Source organism: Protopterus annectens, chromosome 15.part0 (assembly GCF_019279795.1).
Source record: "Protopterus annectens isolate FY-2018-M chromosome 15.part0, PAN1.0, whole genome shotgun sequence".
Taxonomy (NCBI): Eukaryota; Metazoa; Chordata; order Ceratodontiformes; family Protopteridae; genus Protopterus; species Protopterus annectens.
Window position 1 is genome coordinate 228236095 of NC_056749.1, and position 20668 is coordinate 228256762.

The window sequence follows — 20668 nt, forward strand, 5'->3', positions numbered from 1 at the left end:
ATTCTCTCTCCTCACGAATGGTCTCTAAACCGCACAGTAGCAGCTCAGGTTTTCAAGAGATGGGGGACGCCGTGCTGCGACCTATTTGCAACTCCACAAAACACCAAGTGCCAGAGGTTCTTCTCCTTGATTCCACATCAGGAAGTACCAGCCATGGATGCTCTAGCACAACCTTGGCCAACAGGGCTACTTTATGCCTTTCCTCCAATTCCACTCCTTCCAAAGTTATTCAAAAAGCTTCTCAACTGGGGTCTTCAATGATTCTGATTGCCCCATACTGGCCTCGTCAGATATGGTTTCCTTACCTGAAAAAGCATGCAGTGGACGATCCGTGGACCTTGGACCTGATCCCGGATTTGCTAATCCATCAGTCGGGACATTGGCATCAGTCCCTTCAATCTCTAAAATTGACAGCTTGGCTCCTCCACTTCCAACCTTAGTTAGAAGGCACACACTAGACCCGGAAGTTGTTCACATTTTATCTTTGGCCCACAAACCCACCACTAACAAATTGTACCTCAGTAAGTGGAAGAGGTTTGCTATCTGGGCTCAACTCAAGGGCTTAGACCCTATCACTGCTCCTGTCCCAGAGGTTTTGAAATTCTTAACATCCCTGTTTAATCAGGGATCTTCTGTCTCAACTATTAAAGTCCAACTAGCTGCTATCTCGAAATTCCATGAATCCACGGATCCTCCTTTGATGAGCAGCAGACTATGCAAAACGTTCATTAAAGGTGCCAGTCTGTTAAGACCACCAGTTTTCATCCTGCACCTCCGTGGGATCTTGATTTGGTGCCGTGCATTAACATCTCCCCTTTGAACCGGCTGCTACATGCGATTAAAATATCTGTCTTGGAAAGCGGCATTCTTAGTGGCTATTACCTCTGCAAGGAGAGTCTCAGAGCTTCAAGCCCTGTCTATTAAACCACCGTACTTGATTTTCCACAAGGATAGAGTATCACTTAGGCCTAATCCATCCTTTGTCCCCAAAGTCTGTTCTAGTTTCTGTCTTCAACAATCTCTAGAGCTACCAGTTTTCTTTCCAAAATTCTCTAATGAAGCAGAATATACTCTCCATAAATTGGATGTTCACAGGCAATTACGCTTCTATTTAGACAGGACTCAGCAACTTCGTAAGTCAGACCAGTTGTTTGTGTCCTTCTCAGATAATAAATTGGGCCAAACCATTACAAAAGCTACAATCTCAAAATGGATCAGAGATTGCATAACTCAGGCCTATTCTTCTTCGAATAAACAACTTGCATCATCTATCAAAGCTCATTCTACAAGAGCTATGGCTACTTCTATAGCCTTTCATTCCAAGTCGCTATATCGGAAATTTGTGCTGCGGCTACTTGGTCCAATCCGCACACTTTCATTTCCCACTACAAATTGGATGTGGCATCTAGAGGACGAGCTTCATTTGGTTCCACGGTACTCAGGAGTGTTTTCCAGTGAGCCACCCAGGATTCAGGTGCTAGGGGCTGTCCCATCATTCAGAATGTAGGCGAGATAGGATCACATAACATCTTTTAGTTATGTACTCACCATAACTTCAGATGTTTGGGATCCATCTCCTACATTCTGATACCCACCCTCCTTCCCCTGCCTTGGAGATCAGAAGAGATTGAACGGTTTTGAGTTCTACTGTTTTATCTTGTTTCATCTGACGATGTTATATAAGCAGGGTATGCATGTGTGCATGTATGCGGACAAACTAGATCTGGGGGACTGGTAGTGGTGCATCCTGGGATATAATAAGCTCAGCCAATAAGAGACTTCGCTCTTTGGCATAAGCGTGCCGAGTCGGAGCCGAGGGATCGGCTCCGAACCCATCATTCAGAATGTAGGCGAGATGGATCCCAAACATCTGAAGTTATGGTGAGTACATAACTAAAAGTTATAAAGGACCCAATGTTCCTGTGGTTGAGTACTCAATATTGATTCCTCTTATTAATGTGGACATTTTTCATCTAAAACTGTAAACCAGCAAACAAGATCTGAGGTATGTTAGGAGATAGAGCATTATGGGTAAGGGAGGAGCTCGTGAGTTCTAGTGGCCATGAGCTGTAAAAAAAATGGCAGAGTTGGATCCAAACCCAGTAGTTGAGAAAGAATGAAAATGGACAACACAGATGGAACGTTATGGTGAGTATGTAACTTATTTATTTTCCACTGTTGTGTTTTTGACATTTTTATGGTTTTCCTTTTTAATTTTTTCCATTTTATTGCTTATTACATAACAGTCACCATCTTAATTGTATTATTTGTCAGTATGTTGTAGTAATTGCATCTAATGCTGATGTTGATAATCTTATTGTAAGTTTTGAAATCCAAAACTACTGTGTTTTGTTTACATGTGTTTTGTGATGAATCCCTAGCAGTATATAATTTTTTTTTATAGATGGAGAAGATCCTTCTTCATTAGCCTATTCTTCTGTGTTCCTGTTATGGGTTTGATGATTTATATGATAATTATGGACAGCCATTTCTCCAGTGCTCATCACCACAATATTACTGAGGTGGATCTGGAACAATTTCATTCTACCATGTTTTTGGAGCGACAAGTCTTGCCAGGCCTGTCCATTATGAATTTATTGTCCTTCATCTTCTGTGTTCCTGTACAGGTGAGTAGAGTTAAATGGACCTCTAGCTTTTCTTTTTAATGTGAAAGAAAAATCATTGTAGCCTAGCTATTACAGTCTGTAATATTAAAACTATTCAAAGTGTTGTGATTTGAAAATAAGTAATTGGAAATTATTTACTTAATTTTTTTTTCATTTTCATTGATGCAGAGTACATACATGCACAGCCATACATTAATTAACAGATTTTTAACAGCCTTCTATCAGGTCATCACCTGAGAATATCCCATTACAGATCTGGATCTACTGTAGGTTTTCTTTAGCTCTATGCATTGCATTTTACATCATGAGATACTCTCGGTTACATTTCACATCATGCAATGCTCTCAGTGATGCTGTAGATCTTTTGGGTTCTAAAATGCATTATTTTGTAACATTGTTCAAACAATGCCACATTCTTCTGTCACTGATTGTCACTTTCTTAGTTCAACAAAACAAAGAACAAAAATAATCTGCATTTCTTAAAGATGTAGCCCACTCTTTCATTTTTGGCACGATACTAATTTCTTAGCCCACTTGCTCTTCTTCTTCCGTTCTCTTCATGAACCTTTCACTGAATGCCTTTAATACTTTTTACTACTACTTAATTCCTTCAGTGTCCTGAATTTAATTTCCTTCCTATGACTGTTGTTGTAATATTACTTAACAAGTGGGATATCCTGCCAGGGATAGTTGTACGTCCAGCCAGGATGTCAAAAATCTAAGCATCTTTCTTTCATGCTGTATGTTTGATGCATGACCAAAGTGCACCAAGACTATGTGGTACATAAGGGTCATACTGGTATAATTACATACAAACTTTCTCCCTGCTAGCCTAAATACTAAACCTGAGTTCCTTTGTCAGGTGTCTTAATTATTGCCGGTTCCATTTGCCTTGAGAAGACAATTATTCCTGTTAAGAAAGATTTCTCTTTTTCTTTTTTTGACTAAAATTAAAACTAACCATTTTCATGTTATAGCAAATCCAAACACACAGCAACACGAAATATCCAAAAAAATACACTCAGGAGGCAGTCACTGGAAACAAACTTCACCTTTTAATGGTGCTTCTGGTACCTCGGCAAACAGCCTTCAATGAATAACATAAGCCACCAGCCATTCCCATTTTATGTCAAACTGCTTCCAATTAAACAATCATCTCATCACACAGTCATCACCCAATCTACTGCAAGAAGCTGCTTAAACAAACATACCCTTAAAAAGGGGTAAAATATTTTTCCATATACATTGTTACAAAACATCATATGTACAATATAATGACTTATACATTTAAATTCACATCCAGATCCATGCCTTTAGGTTTTAAAGTATTATAATTTAGAGTGAACCTGCTTTCCATTTTTAACAAACTAGCTAAAAAATCCCCACCCCTAGCAAGAAAAGGTGTAGTCAACACACTAAAGAAGAAACTAACATCAGAACTTCCATGTGCATTAGGGAAGTGTTCAGCTACTGGGCTATCCAAATTCCTATTTCTGATAAGTACCAGATGTTCAAGAATTCTAACTTTTACCATACGTTTTGTCTGTCCAACATACCACTTCACAGGAGTACACCCACACCCTACAATATAAACCATCCCACAAGAAACGCATGAAAACCTTCCCATGGAACAAAATAATTTAACAATTAATTTTTCTACCTGAAATGATGTTCTTCGTGTTTCACTGTTGCAGTCATCACATTTGGGTTATCTGCCTGCAGGTAGCCCTCAGCCGGCCTGAGTACTAGAGTCTTGGATTCCTGCATCGGATGCTGTCTCTTCTTCCATGACGTCAAGTCTTCAGGGGTATAAAACATGCAGCCAACGCCAGTCTTTCTTGCCATGCGGTGCCCGAAGCAGAAGCAGTTCACAAGTGCCGGTTGGCCGACTCCTGAAATTTTTTTTTTCGAGTTTCAGAACCGAAGTTTTCAAAAACAGATAAGTATCCTGTTGGGGATCTTTTTTCTTGCTCCAACCGATGTCATAAAAATTAACAATTGTCTTACCTGTGGAAAGCAAATACCTCATAAAGATTTTCATTCGTACTGCATTCCCTGCTTAGGCCCAGACCACGATGTCCCTCGCTGTTGGTTTTGTGCCTTGATCAACCCCCGAACTATTCCTCGTTGGGCTATCTTTGCAGCAAATTATTTTGGTACTCGGTATCCGTACTCCGAAATGGCTTCGTTAAGCCATCTGACTACTGATCTTCCGAAAAGATGTAAGGATAGGTCCAAAACTGTTGACGGCTCTTCCATTAAGCTAGTCGCCAGTCCACTGGTACTCAGTGAGGCGCTTTCGCAGCCCCTGATACCCGCTACTTCAGATTCGCAGGCCTCTACTGAGATCCATTCGGAGTCTGGTATGCCACGAGATACTTCTTCAACTATGGAACCTGCAAATGTCTCTACCTTGGATAGGTCCGGAGCCGCTGTGCAGGCACCAACTTCTGAGGGTGTATTCAGGCCTACAGATTTGCATTTTAAACCGCCGACATCTTCTTCATCCAGGCCTAAAACTCGCACCACGCCTAGAAAACCGACATCCAAACCGCATGCTCAGGCCCATATGCCTAAAAAACAAATGCTTAGAATGGCTAAAGACCTTATTACCTTAATTAGGGAAAGCCAGCCTTCCCCCTCTAAGAGACCTAGAAGTGATTTTCCTTCTGATTCTTCTGATCAGGAATCTGATATTTCTGTTCCTTCCGATTACCAGGATTTGCCCTTATCTACCTATGAGGATTCTGATGCAGAGGATTCCATTCCCTCTGCTTCCCCTCCAGAAGATTTTTCTTTTGGTGAAACCTTGCACACTCTTAGAGAGCATTTCCGCTGGGAAAGCCAGGATTACTCTGACTCCAAAAAGAGGCTTAGGAAATTCTTACTTTTTCCAAAACACAGCTAAATCTATGCAAATTGTTAAAGATTTCCACCAAGTACAGCCTCCCAGATTTAGTAGGCATTGGCCTTCAAAGAACTGGTCCTTTCCAGTCTCTTCCAGGTCTTCACCGTCCAAACCCAGGAACAGCAGACCACTTAAGTTACAGTCTCAGGCTAAGCACAGGCCTAAACAGTGCGGGTCTCCCACTTCCAAAGCAGGAGAGTAGTAAGCCACCCCCTACGGAAAAATGACACAGTGACTTAACCTTAACCCTTCCAAGCCCTGCTACACTGCCTGCTCCCTTAGGAGGAAAGCTCACCCTGCATGCAAAAAACTGGGAACTCATTACCCAAGACAAATGGGTTTTGAATATAGTTTCCCAAGGATACAGATTCCACTTCCACACCCAACATTCTCAGGACCTGGAATCCATGATTCTTATCATTCCTTGTATAAAGACAGAGTTCCTTTGGTAGGCAAAGACCTGCTACCACAACAAGGCGCTCCCTTTCACTCTACCCCCCTGCCGCCCAAACCCTAATAACAGACACATCAGACTATGCATGGGGGGCTCACTTGGCAGGGTGGTGCATTCAGGGCAAATGGAACCCGAGACAGATGCACCTGCATATCAACCAAAAAGAAACGTTAGCTGTACAGAATTTCCTGACAGCCTTCAAAGACCGCATTCTTCCAGGACAACTATTGGTAAAGCCAGACAACACCACAGTTATGTGGTACATAAACAAGCAGGGGGGAACCCACTTGTACCCGTTCTGCAGATTAGCCATGGCTCTGTGGAACACAGCCTTCAGCTACCAAGTGCACCTACAAGCTGAATTCCTGCCAGGCAAGCTAAATTCACTGGAAGATGACCTAAGCAGAAATCTCATGGACCCACATGAATGGAAACTGGAACCAAAAATATTCAACCTGTTGAGGAACAAATGGGGTACTCCAAAGATAGACCTGTTTGCCTCCCCTCAGAACTACCAATTGGACAAATTCTGCACAAGGACTTCCCATAGTCAAGCTTGGAAAGTGAATGTCCTGTCCTTTACCTGGGAAAGCCTCTCAGTTTATGCCTTTCTCCCTCTGCCTCTCCTCTCGAGGGTTCTGCAAAAGATCAAACAGGACAAGCCAAGGACAATACTGATTGCACCGGACTGGCCACGCCAGCACTGGTACCCCCTCTTGCGCAGTATGACACTGCTGGAACCATGGCACCTGCCTCAGACCCCTTCCCTGCTGTCCCAGCAGGTGGGCCAGATTCTGCACCCTCAGCTTCAAACCCTGAACCTTGCAGCCTGACTAATTCTTTGAGCTCTCCAATAGCATCCCTCAGTAAGCAGGTGCTAGATGTCATTCTGGAGGCAAGGAGGCCTAGTACTAGAAAATCCTCTGCTGAAAAGTGGAAAAGATACTGTTCCTGGAACCAGACTCAAGGGATGGGCACAATAGTGCCCAGCTTACCTCATATGCTTCAGTACTTAACAGAAATGCTCCACAAGGGCCTATCTTTCTCGTCAATTAAAATTCATGGCTCTGTCATTTCAGCACATTATAATACTGAGCCACCCCTCTTCTCTCACCCCCTGCTAAAGCAATTCCTTAGAAGGGCCAAAAATTTAAGATCCCCCAGGAGAGCCCTTGCTCCAGCCTAGGACCTTACGTTTGTATTGGAAAAGCTCACTCTCCATCCCTTTGAACCAACTGCAACTGAAGAGTTGAAATTCCTTTCTTGGAAAACAGCCTTCCTTCTAGCCATCACTTCAGCAAGAAGAGTGTCTGAATTACAGGCCCTCATGGCAGTGGAGCCCTTCATTATCTTCCATGCACACAGGGTTTCCATCAGGACCAATCCTTCTTTTATGCCCAAGGTGGTGTCTAGGGTGACCCTAAATCAGTCCATTCATTTACCTACTTTTTTCCCTAATCTACAATACAAAGGAAAATGAATAATGCACTCTCTGGATGTGCACAGACAACTTAGATTTTATTTGGACAGGTCTAAGCCTCTCAGAAAATCTGAACAGCTGCTACTTGGCTTTGCTGCAGGGGCAGAGGGGAAGACCATTTCAAAGCAAACCATTTCTAAATGGATAGCCCATTGCATTCATTTCTGCTGCAAGCACCATGGAAAACCTACCCCACTGGGGATAAGATCACATTCCACCAGGGCTGCAGCTACCTCTACAGCCTTTTTCAGAGGAGTCCATACCAGAGACATCCTATAAGCTGCTACCTGGAGCTTTGTACATACCTTCACCAAGCACTACCACATGCCTTTTTTTCTAAATCCAGAGCTGGTTTTGCCACTGCAGTTTTGCAGGGCTTAATAGATGGCCCTAATGCACTCTAAATTCCTCCTCCCTTCCTTAGCATTGGAAATCAACCCAAATGTGATGACTGCAACAGTGAAACACGAAGAACTTAGTACAGTTGTGTACACTTACCATAAATGTAGATGTTCGAGTGTATTCACTGTAGCAGCCCTGGTTACCCTCCCTCCAGCCCCCTGACTTCTCTTGGCTCTACCTTTCCTTCTTGTTTGGTGTATTTAAGTTTTCTGGTGTATTTGCTTTTTGATGGAGGTGTACCATAACATATAATTGCTTCCCATTGTGGGGGCACCTGATATCTGGGAAAAGAAAAACTGATGTAATGGCGTTGGCTGCATGTTTTATACCCCTGACTACCTGACGTCATGGAAGAAGAGACAGCATCCGACGCAGGAATCCAAGACTCTGGTATTCAGGCCTGCTGAGGGCTACCTGCAGGCAGATAACCCAAATGTGATGACTGTAACAGTGAATATAGTCGAACATCTACATTTATGGTAAGTGTACACAACTGTACTTTCTTAATCCTAGAACATACTTTACATACATCTTCCACAAAGGAAGGAACCCATATTAGCCCCGTGGACAGAAACCTTCTTAAAACCTAACAGCTCCCTTAAATTTAAATACCTCTGATAAGAAAATATAAAGTGAAGGGAACAAATGCTTTAGTTGCCCATTTTCACATACCACTGGCCACAGATCTTTCACAGAACTCCTCAAAATATCAGAAAATGGGGAAAATCTGGTAACAAAAAACAATACTTTGTCCTACCTATCAGTTTCCTGTTCTGAATGATGCTTTTTAAAACCATCATAACTATTATGTCTCTTACCACAGCTGCTGCTCCCTACCTTTAACACACTATCCTTACCTTTTTTCAAACTAACACTAGAATAACCTCTTTGCAACAATTTCCGTTTTCACCTTCATAAACTCTTCTTCCACCAAATTCTTATTAGAAGTATTCTCATAAATCCTTTTAAATTCACCCATAGGCAATGCTTCCATAAGATGTGATGGATTCATGCTACTGGCCTGTAAAAAAAAATATTAACTGCAGTAGGCTTCATATGGGGTTTATGTTCTACCGTCAAATCTTCCTTAACATAAAATTCCACATCCAGAAATTGTATATTCATTCTATCCACAGTAAAAGTAAACTGCATCCCCAACTTATTCTGGTTTAACTGATCAATAAATACAGAAAACTTGTCCAAATTCCCCCTACATATAAAAATTAAATCATCAATGTACCACTTAAAAAAATATATTTTTTTTTGCAAGAAAATGTGTAGAATAAATAAATCTATTCTCAAAAAAGGCCATAAAAATTATAGCACAGCTGGGGGCAAAAGAAGCCCCCATCGATGTGCCTTTTTTTTTTTTTTTTTTTTTTGCAAAAAATAATCGCCCCCTCCAAAGCAGAAATAATTATGCCCAAATACAACTACTGTAGAACACACGATAAATGCAAACCACCAAGGAAATGAAACCAGTGAATAACAGCTCTACTTTCCTATATAAAATTTATTCCACAATACAAATTTCTGTAGCGCCTCGGCCACAGCCTTTACAGAGTAAAAATTTATCTGTTAAAACAAGGTCTTTTTATATCCATATATAACAATCTAATCATTCAATTAAACAATTAATCAAATTAAATACATTCACCCATTAAAGCTAAAAAACTAAATGAAACTTTGCCAGTTACATTCTTTATTTAATCCACAAGGAAATAGTGTGTTATATTTCATTATTAACACAGATTCTTTATGTCTCAACATATTTTTTTGTAATTCTGCATTGCCGTATTGCATTGGTATGTGTTCCAACACTGTAACCTTCATGCATTTTATATCTCCTTGATGTTTATCATTAAAATGTTCTGCTATAGGGCTCATAATTTTATTCTTTTTAACATCTCTTACATGCTCTTTTATTCTTTCTGCCAATGTTCTTTTAGTCTCACCTATATAATATTTTCTACATGAACAAAAAATAACATAAATTACTCCTCTGCTCAAATAAGAATATGTGCCTCTGGTGTCAAAACTTTTTCCTTTTATCTTGTCTACTTTAGTAACAATATGCTGACAAATAGAACATTTTCCACAAGGTATAGTTCCCATCATATTAATATTAACCAATATATTATCCCTTGTTTTTTATATATGCTATGCACTAAAAAAATCCTGAAGGTTTCTTCCTCTTTTATAAGATACTATCAACTCCACTTTTGTTAATGACTCAATTTCTTCTTTTACTTGTCTCCAGTACTGTTTTACCAGCCCATTCATTATATGGGAAAACAATTGTGTATCTAGTAACAAAAAATATTTTTCTTTATCTTGTTTACCTTTCTTGTATATTATCTTTGTATGTCTATTATCAAATTTGATATATTTGTTTGTTCTATCATTACCATATATTTTATCAAAACTATCTTGTACATCTTGTTGTTGATACCCCCTGGCAATAAATATTGAGGCTACTTTATGTGCTTCTTCCTGTGCTTGTTTGCTATTGCTACTAAGCCTTTTTATCCTAAGTAGCTCCCCATAAGGAATAGCTGCCAAGGTGTGGCTAGGATGACAGCTGTTACCAAACATTTTCCAATTTATTTGATTAAACTTTCTATGTATACTAGTCTGAATTTTCTGTTTTATTATCCCTCTTAGTGTTATATCTAAATAATTAACTTGACTCCCTTTTTGAATGTCATCAAACTTGATACCATAATTATTGTCATTCAAATACTCTATAAATTCAGATGACACACTTTCTCCACCTTCACAAACAAAAATCAAATCATCGATAAATCGACAATATTTCACCACATATTTTCTAAAAAATTCATGTCTATATATATGCTTGTTTTCAACTAAACCCATGAATAAATTTGCATAACCTGGGGTGAAAGCCACCCCCATTGCTGTTCCAGTCTTCTGCTTATATAAAATGCCATTAAATTCAAATATATTGTGTGTTAAACAAAACACTATCAATTCTAATATGTATTGTGTTTTAGGACTCTCTCCTAAAAAATACAATGTAGCTTCAAGACCAATTTTATGAGAAATGTTGGTGTATAAACTCACTACATCTGCTGTTATAAAATACATTTCTCTGGTCCATACTATATCCTTTATTTTGTTTAAGAAGTCAAAGGAATCCTTTATGTATGAAGGTAACTTCAGTGCTGACTGCAATAAAATCTCATGCAATATACAACTAAGGTTATATGTAAAAAAGCCATTTGCAGACACAATAGGTGACCTGGTGGTCATACCAAATTTTTATGAATCTTGGGGACACAAAAACATTTTCCACCCTACTGTTCTTGATCATAATTTTACGAGTTACATTACTATCTGTGAAATTGTGTAATCTTATACCTTTTCTTAACAGAATATGAAAAGCATTTTCTGCTTGTTTTAAATCAATCTCATCTATCCTACAGTAGATATCACTATTTTTTAAATGTTCCATACACATTGTTAAATAATCCCCAGAATTCATTACCACCAGTTTGCCCCCTTTATCTGAAGGTTTAAAAACTATGTCTTCATTTCTACTCATACTTTGCAACTTTGTCCATTGTTCTTTTAAGTTATAGTTTTTATCTGTACTTTCAAAATCCTTAAGTTCTTTATCTGTTATAATATTTAGAGCATTGTTAAACCTCTGTATGTTAACATTTTTACACGGAGGCATAAACGAGCTAATATTTTTCAATTTACTTGTATCTAATAAACTGTATGCATTAACTTCCTGCTCAGAATCATACAAAAAAAAACTTTCATTGCTATCCGAATCTGTTTCATCATTACAATCAGTTATGTCATTGTAATCAGTATTAAAAAAATATTCTCTTAAATTCATTTTACGAACTAAATTACATATCTCAATTTTTATCTCATGCCTTCTAGGTATACAAGTCGGTATGAATTTTAAACCTTTATCCAATACCAACTGTTCTATGGCATCAAATGTATAACTAGATAAATTAACGACATAATCCGGTACCATAGTACCTGTTACTATATTTTTATGTCCATCTACCTTTTTTGTATTGTCCTTTGCCCGAGTCTCTTTGGCGTTCATATCCTTGCCAACCTTGCTTCCTGGTAGTAGTGTTCTGTCCATTTGAACCCCTGTAGGTTTTCCGAAACGATTCTGGGTTCGCAGCCCCTTGTAAATTCGGAAAATCTTCATTTTCTCTTTCCTCCTCATCTACCGACGACGCACCACTCTCACCGGAAAGGAAGCTTCTGTTTTTTTGCTGGTCGGTAGTGGTATTCCCTTTTTGAAAGGTCACGCTCTTCCTCCTTGTCTGCTGATTGGTGGAAAAAAGAAAAGCCTTTTTGTATTCGTAGTCGCGAATATCCCTCTGCAACTTGTACTTTTTCCGATCCATTAGATCTTTCTCATAACTAGCCAACCCCGTATTAATGTTCAGTAAGAAAGTCTCTAATACTGAACTAGATGTAACATTGGCAATCTGTTTGCATACTTGCTTGGTCTCATTAATAAGTTTCTCTCTTTTTATGTTGTCTTTCAATTAGAATGGTAACCCATTTCAAACTGCAGCGATGTGCCGCTGCTATCCATCGTTCTTGAAATTTAAATTCAGTCTATTTAATTCAAAAGGCGAGGAAGGATTTTTTATGGACCTAAGTCCTCTCGGTGTTATTTCCAATTCTGAATATCTTTGTAGACTTCCGGTATTGTAAAATACTGAAGTCTGTTTGAAAATCAATTTTTCCAGCCTAGAGCATAACTCTTGTGCTGCTAGAATATCAGAGACTTCCGATCTTTTACCCACCATACACCAACATTTCTCATAAAATTGGTCTTGAAGCTATATTGTATTTTTTAGGAGAGAGTCCTAAAACACAATACATATTAGAATTGATAGAGTTTTGTTTAACACACAATATATTTGAATTTAATGGCATTTTATATAAGCAGAAGACTGGAACAGCAATGGGGGCGGCTTTCGCCCGAGTTTATGCAAATTTATTTATGGGTTTAGTTGAATATAAGCATATTTACAGACATGAATTTTTTAGAAAATATGTGGTGAAATATTATCGATTTATTGACTATTTGATTTTTGTTTGTGAAGGTGGAGAAAGTGTGTCATCTGAATTTATAGAGTATTTGAATGGCAATAATTATGGTATCAAGTTTGATGACATTCAAAAAGGAAGTCAAGTTAATTAATTAGATATAACACTAAGAGGGATAATAAAACAGAAAATTCAGACTAGTATACATAGAAAGTTTAATCAAACAAATTGGAAAATGTTTGGGAACAGCTTTCATCCTAGCCACACCTTGGCAGCTATTCCTTATGGGGAGCTACTTAGGATAAAAAGGCTTAGTAGCAATAGCAAACAAGCACAGGAAGAAGCACATAAAGTAGCCTCAATATTTATTGCCAGGGGGTATCAACAACAAGATGTATAAGATAGTTTTGATAAAATATATGGTAATGATAGAACAAACAAATATATCAAATTTGATAATAGACATACAAAGATAATATATAAGAAAGGTAAACAAGATAAAGAAAAATATTTTTTGTTACTAGATACAATTTTTTCCGATGTAATGAATGGGCTGGTAAAACAGTACTGGAGACAAGTAAAAGAAGAAATTGAGTCATTAACAAAAGTGGAGTTGATAGTATCTTATAAAAGAGGAAGAAACCTTCAGGATTTTTTAGTGCATAGCATATATAAAAAAACAAGGGATGATATATTGGTTAATATTAATATGATGGGAACTATACCTTATGGAAAATGTTCTATTTGTCAGCATATTGTTACTAAAGTAGACAAGATAAAAGGAAAAAGTTTTGACACCAGAGGCACATATTCTTGTTTGAGCAGAGGAGTAATTTATGTTATTTTTTGTTCATGTAGAAAATAGTATATAGATGAGACTAAAAGAACATTGGCAGAAAGAATAAAAGAGCATGTAAGAGATGTTAAAAAGAATAAAATTATGAGCCCTATAGCAGAACATTTTAATGATAAACATCAAGGAGATATAAAATGCATGAAGGTTACAGTGTTGGAACACATACCAATGCAATATGGCAATGCAGAATTACAAAAAAATATGTTGAGACATAAAGAATCTGTGTTAATAATGAAATATAACACAATATTTCCTTGTGGATTAAATAAAGAATGTAACTGGCAAAGTTTCATTTAGTTTTTTTGCTTTAATGGGTGAATGTATTTAATTTGATTAATTGTTTAATTGAATGATTAGATTGTTATATATGGATATAAAAAGACCTTGTTTTAACAGATAAATTTTTACTCTGTAAAGGCTGTGGCCGAGGAGCTAGAGAAATTTGTATTGTGGAATAAATTTTATATAGGAAAGTAGAGCTGTTATTCACTGGTTTCATTTCCTTGGTGGTTTGCAGAAATAATTATGCGTTAAACAAAATTTCAATACTTCCACCAGAAAGGCTGTACGTGGTCCCTCCCCTAACATCCAAAGAACTGCTTCTGTTCCCCACCTACTTTTAATATTGGTGTATGAAGCTTTAATATCTACTTTAGTCCAGTAAAAATCTTTACACCACTAAATTTTATTCACTTCTGGACAAATATCAACAGTGCACCTAATATGGGAAGGAATTTAAGATAGAAAGATCTTTAAATGGAAATCCAAAAAAATCCCAATATTTTGCATGAATGACCGCACACCCGACACAGTTGATCTACCAAGGGGGTCATTTAGATGCTTGTGCACTTTAGGGATGGCATAAATAAACAGAGTCTTTGGGATGTTTAACATACAACTTAAATCCCTCTCTGTGAAAAAAACAAGTCTTTCCCCTTTATCCAAAGTTTCTCTTAATTGACTGTTGTAATGTTTCCTGGGGTTGTTTGCAAATTTTTCGTATTCTAGACCAGTTGACAAATCACACACCATTTTAGCAACTTCTCCTTGGAAAACAGCACTCAGTTACCCCCCTAATCAGCCTGACAAAATTTAACATCACATTCTGAACTTCTGCATGACTTTAAAGTGTTCCATTCACCCCTAGATAAGTTATACACTTTTCTAGATCTAACAAACATATGGTATTCAAGTTCCACTTTTTTACATAATACCCTTTCAAAACTTTGAACAATGTTTAGAACATTTAGTGGGAATGAAAGTACTAGAATAAGAAAAATGAGGCACCTTCAATTTCCCATAACCAGTAAAATAACCTACTTTCCCTTCACCTTCATTTTCAGAAAAAAATATCTACCAGTTTATTTTCATGTATAGACATGTCAGGAACTGAATCGTCAGTATGAAACATTTCAACATTATCAGTTTCAACAAGTGCTTGTTTTCCTTCAAAATACATTTGTAAATACAATTTTCTTCAAAACTTTTTAATGTCCAAAAGAACATCTGACAATAGTGGAAAAGAAGTAGGAATAAACTTGCTTCCCTTTAGCAGCAAATTTTCAAGGTCTTTAGTAATAGTGGCATTTTAACAAGTTTATAATATGCAGCTGACCAGGCATAAATACCCTATTTTCATAAGAAGATACCGCTGCAGTCCAAAGGTCCAACTCCAGAAAAAAAGTACAATATGTAGAAAAAACAGGATAGGACCACCACGAATATAATACCCTATTTTCATCATTTTTACTACAAAAACGAACATCAGTCACAGTTTGTTTATAAAAGTACTTACTATATGTCACCCATGATATGTCCACAGTAGCTTCTTCACTAAGTCGCCAAAAAACTGCATTTTCACTATTTCCTCCTACCACCATGATTTTTCCTACTCTGGCCTCTCTTCTTGGACTGAAAATCCTTCTGCAGTGATTGTCCCAGCTCATTTAGTTGCCTAATGTCCTCAAACCAAACATTCTTCTTCCCAGCCTTCATTTCAGGTCCAGATGAGACTGAAGTCGTGTGATGTGAACAACCTATCTCCAGCGACTTTGGTGATAGCCCGCCCTCTTTTTCCTCCTGGTTTTCATTACCATAGGAATATTTGATCTTTACCAAAGTCCTTTATGTCATGGTTGAGTTTCTTTTTCTTCCCATCTATAACCTGTTTCTCAGCCTTAACCAAACGGACTTTAATGCCCTTCATACACTCAGTAAGGGGCTGTTTCCTCGGCCAACACCTCCTGTAACTCCCCAGTGCTACTACAAACCTTCTCATACTGTCTCTGGTTCCTTTTGACCAAAATTTTCAGCCAACTAAGAGTACAGTAAGTAGAAACTTGCTTCCACTCCTCCAGTAAATCAGCCTCATCATCAGTAAAGTCGTAGGCAGGTAGGTTATCTAGACAGAGACCCCTAGGGGTAATATTCAATTTCAGATACTCATCCAACAACATAGTATCATAGAATAAAGTCAGTTCGTTCACCATATATTTTCTAGCTGTTTAAAACGACAGTGAAAATCCCCTAGATTTAAACCAGTCCATGGATTCATACCTGCCAGTTTGTCTTTCATTTTCTACAACCAGTCCTGAAAAAATACCTTCTTGCCAGCAGGTTCCATGTTAGTATCCACCCTGAAAATACCAGGAACAGCAGATGTTCCCTCCAAAGACATGATGTAGAACAAATCCAAACACACAACAACATGAAATATCCAAAAAATACACTCAGGAGGCAGTCACTGGAAACAAATTCCAACTTTTAATGGTGCTTCTGGTACCTCGGCAAACAGCCTTCAAGGAATAACATAAGCCACCAGCCATTCCCATTTTATGTCAAACTGCTCCAATTAAACAATCATCTCATCACCCAATCTACTGCAAGAAGCTGCTTAAACAAACGCACCCTTAAAAAAGGTGTAAAATATTTTTCCATATACAGTAAGTTACAAAACATCATATATACAATATAATAATGTATACATTTTAATTCAGAGCCAGATTCATGCCTTTAGGTTTTAAAGTATTATAATTTAGAATGAACCTGCTTTCCATTTTTAACAAACTAGCTAAAAAATCCCCACCCTTAGCAAGAAAAGGTGTAGCCAACACACTAAAAAAGAAACAAACACCAGAACCCCCCCCCCCCCGCCCCCCCTGTGCATTAATGAAGTGTTCAGCTACTGGGCTATCCAGATTCCTATTTCTAATATGTCCCAAATGTTCAAGAATTCTAACTTTTACCATACGTTTTGTCTGTCCAACATACCACCTCACAGGAGTACACCCACACCCTACAATATAAACCACCCCACAAGAAACACATGAAAACCTTCCCATGAAACAAAATAATTTACCATTAATTTTTCTACCTGAAATGTTCTTAATCCTAGAACATACTTTACATACTTTTTCATGTTAGCTAAGAAGGAAAAATGTGATTACGTGAGGCAAATACTTTATAGGGACAGCTGTACTAAATGTCTTTTTGTGTGCTTAGGAGTCAGTCATGGTCATAGAAATTCTGTTTGTCTGTCCTTTGTCCCTAAAACCCTCAGAAGCCATTTGTTTTCCCTTATGATTTAGCTTGAAAATTGGAGACTTGAGGAAGTGACACTCATTAAAATTGATGGCAGCACTTCCCATCTAGATGTACAGCATCAGCCCAAAAAGAAGCTTAAAAGACCAAATTTAAAGCTTCAGCTGTTTAGTCAGATCCAGTTGTCTCACTGTGTCTCTTTGAGTCCTCAGACCATCCAGATGCATTGGCTGTTCCCTCTGATGTAACCCCCCATTGGAGACTGTGCTTTAACACTTCCGCCCCCTTCAGTCAGATGGCTGGCTCTGCTGCAAAGGGGGAACCAAGGATGATTATTCCACATGGACCCCAACAACATTCTTCAGATTTCGTTCAGAGAAGGAAGTACAGGGTTCCCTTATTGAGGTGTATTAGGGGTCAGAGCGTTCCTGGTTTGTGGAAGATCCTCTTTCCACCAAGAAAAAGCAGAAGAATAAGCATACCTCCCCCCTACTCTTAGGGATCTTCAGAAAGAGTGATATGATTCTTCTCAAGGGCTGTTTAAGGCCTTAGTCTCTCGCAAGTCCCCCCCCCCCAGTTCATTACTTATGCCCCTTTCTGCTTCCTGTACTCTGAAGAGACATAGAGGTACTTGTTTAAAAGAGGAAAGATCAGATTATTTGGGGAATTCCTTGACTTACTCTTCTCAGATTTACTCTCCTGTGGGATATAAGTTTGAAGAAGATGACAGTGTGTCCTCAGGCTCTCCTTTGGGAGAATTTCCTTTGGGGATACAGTGCTAAAGATGATGCTACATTTTCAATGGAAAGGCAAACAGGTCTCAGACATGCAAAAAATGTATTATGACCTGATGTACATGGGGAGTGCCAAAACCATTTACTCTTCCTCAGTGCTTGAGGCTTTTCAAGATATATTTGTCACTGCTTCTGTGTACCCTGAAGTACAACCTTCAACCACTAAGAAGCCTGACAGCTGTTATAAAGGTCCAGACTTGAATCATTTTTTGTATAAGAACCCCTTATCTGATCCTGCTGCCATTTGCCTGGAATCTGACAAGTGTACTAAATTTCTGATTTCTACCAATTCCTCTCTAATGATAAAGATTGTAGGTCTGCTGACAGGTATGGGAAAATGTTTACACCTCCTCTAATCTGGCCTTTCATACTCATAATTATCAGACATATGTGACCAGTTATCTTTTGCCTTTTTGGAAGACCTGTGTAAAATTTTACCTGATATGCCGGATTCTGAAATCAAGTCTTCTGAAGTACAGTGTTCTGGTGTTTCTTTACTGAATTCTGTTTCACAGGTAGCTAAGCATTCTATTAAAGGCAAATGTGATGCAGTTGATGATTCCTCCAAAGCAGCTGCTACTGGTTCTGTTATGAGGACATTTTCATGGCTTCGACTTCAGTATTTTCCTGAGGATGTTAAATCTAAAATCTTGGATGACCCTCCCAATAGAGATGTGCTCTCTTTGGTCCTGCTACTGATGACACTTTCAAGAACCTTCAAGAGAGAGGCATCTTTATAAAAGACTTCAAACAGATAATTCTCCTGTTCCCAAGTTTAAAAAATACCTTTGTAAGGCTGGCCCTTTTTCATAAAGAACAAAAGCCCTCCCAAAGGGGTAAAATATATTCAAATGAGATCTTGAGACAAATCCAAGCAGAAATTTAAGGGGACTAAACACCCAGTTCCTGACAAAGTAGCCTCCTTATGATTATCCACCTCTGCCTACCACTCCCTTCCCCACCTCTATCCCTATCTTCTGTATCAGAGATGCTTTCCCTATCCTTTTAGTTTGGGAAAATCAGCAAAGACTATTGGGTTCTTTTAGTAATCTAAATTGGTTACAGGATGTCATCGTTTTCTCTTCTACACAGATTAGACATTCTTCCTGTTCCATCCTTAAAGCCAACTTAATTTAATCCCTCCAATGCTACAGTAGTTACATCTTTAGGGTACAGTAGAATTAGCCCCCAATCATAAGGGGACAGGGTTCTATTCAAGGCTTTTCCTGGTCCCCATGAAAGTTGTTAAATGGACACCCATTCTGGATTTATCCCTTCTTAATTTATTTCTGAGAGTTCCAAAGTTCAAAATGCTTACCCTGCAATCTCTACTTCCTTTGTTTTGCCTCACACCTTCTTGGTAAGTTTGGACATAAAAGATGCATATCTTCATATCCAGTTCTATACAAATCACAAGAAATGTTTACTGTTCTCTATCTTGGAATATCATTTTCATTTATGTGCTTTGCCCTTTGGGATTTTCACTGCATCAAGGGTTTTCACAGAATGCATAGTTCCAGTTGCTTCTTTCTGCAAGTGCCAGAGAACACAGATTTTCGATTACTTAGACCAGCAGTCCCCAACCACCGGGCCATCAGGTAACGAATGCCTGTATGAGTGTGTTTATGTGTCTGTCTGCGTGTGTGAGTGAATGCGTGCATGAAAGCAAAAGTGTGTGTGTGTGTGTGTGTGTGTGTGTGTGTGTGTGTGTGTGTGTGTGTGTGTGTGTGTGTGTGTGTGTGTGAGATCATAAGAGTGAGAGCAATGTGTGAATGAATGCAGGTATGAATGAGGACGTGACTGTGTGTATGCGTGAGATTGGGAGAGTGAGCACGATGTATGAATGAATGTGTAAGTGGGTGTGTGGGTGTGACACAGTGAGAGCGATGTATGAATGAATGCATAAGTGGGTGTGTGTCATGTGGGTGTGACAGACAGAGTGATGTGCGAATGAATGCTGGTATGAATGAGGAAGTAACTGTGTGTGTGTGTGTGTGTGTGTGTGTGTGTGTGTGTGATCGGGAGAGTGAGGACGATGTGTGAATGAATGCATAAGTGGGTGTGTGGCATGTGGGTGTGACAGACAGTGAGAGCGATGTATGAATGAATGTGTAAGTGGGTGTGTGGCATGTGGGTGTGACAGACAGAGTGATGTGTGAATGAATGCATGTAAGAATGTGTGTGACTGTGTGAGAGATCGGAAAATAGTGAGAGCAATGTGCATGAGTGAATGCATGCATGAATGCAAAGGAGACTGTGTGTGTGTGGGGGGGGTGTGGACGAAAGGTACACAAACATCATTGTTGCTGCCTCCAGCGATCACTCTTTCTTTCTCCCCCTCTCCCTTTTCACAGACACACACACAAACACACACACACACACACACACCATACCTCTCAACCTCTTATTAGTGCAAAAAGTCTGGACAGAGCCCAACAGAATGGGGGGACAAATAGGGACAGATTTTAAATATTGCCCTTATAAGCATAGAAAGTTGCTAGAATAACAAGATTTGTCTTATGCATTTTTCTGAAGGATATGAGGTCTGA

The 20668-nt window shown here is 38.7% G+C and overlaps 1 protein-coding gene across 1 annotated transcript in view; it reads left to right on the forward strand.

The window, feature by feature from the left end:
- ATP7A (ATPase copper transporting alpha) overlaps positions 1-20668 on the forward strand; it is a 2674176-nt gene that overhangs the window by 1157706 nt on the left and 1495802 nt on the right. Inside the window, exon 9 of the mRNA XM_044057744.1 lies at positions 2405-2627. Within this exon, the coding sequence (XP_043913679.1) occupies positions 2405-2627 (223 nt within the window). The remainder of the gene's footprint in view (positions 1-2404; positions 2628-20668) is intronic.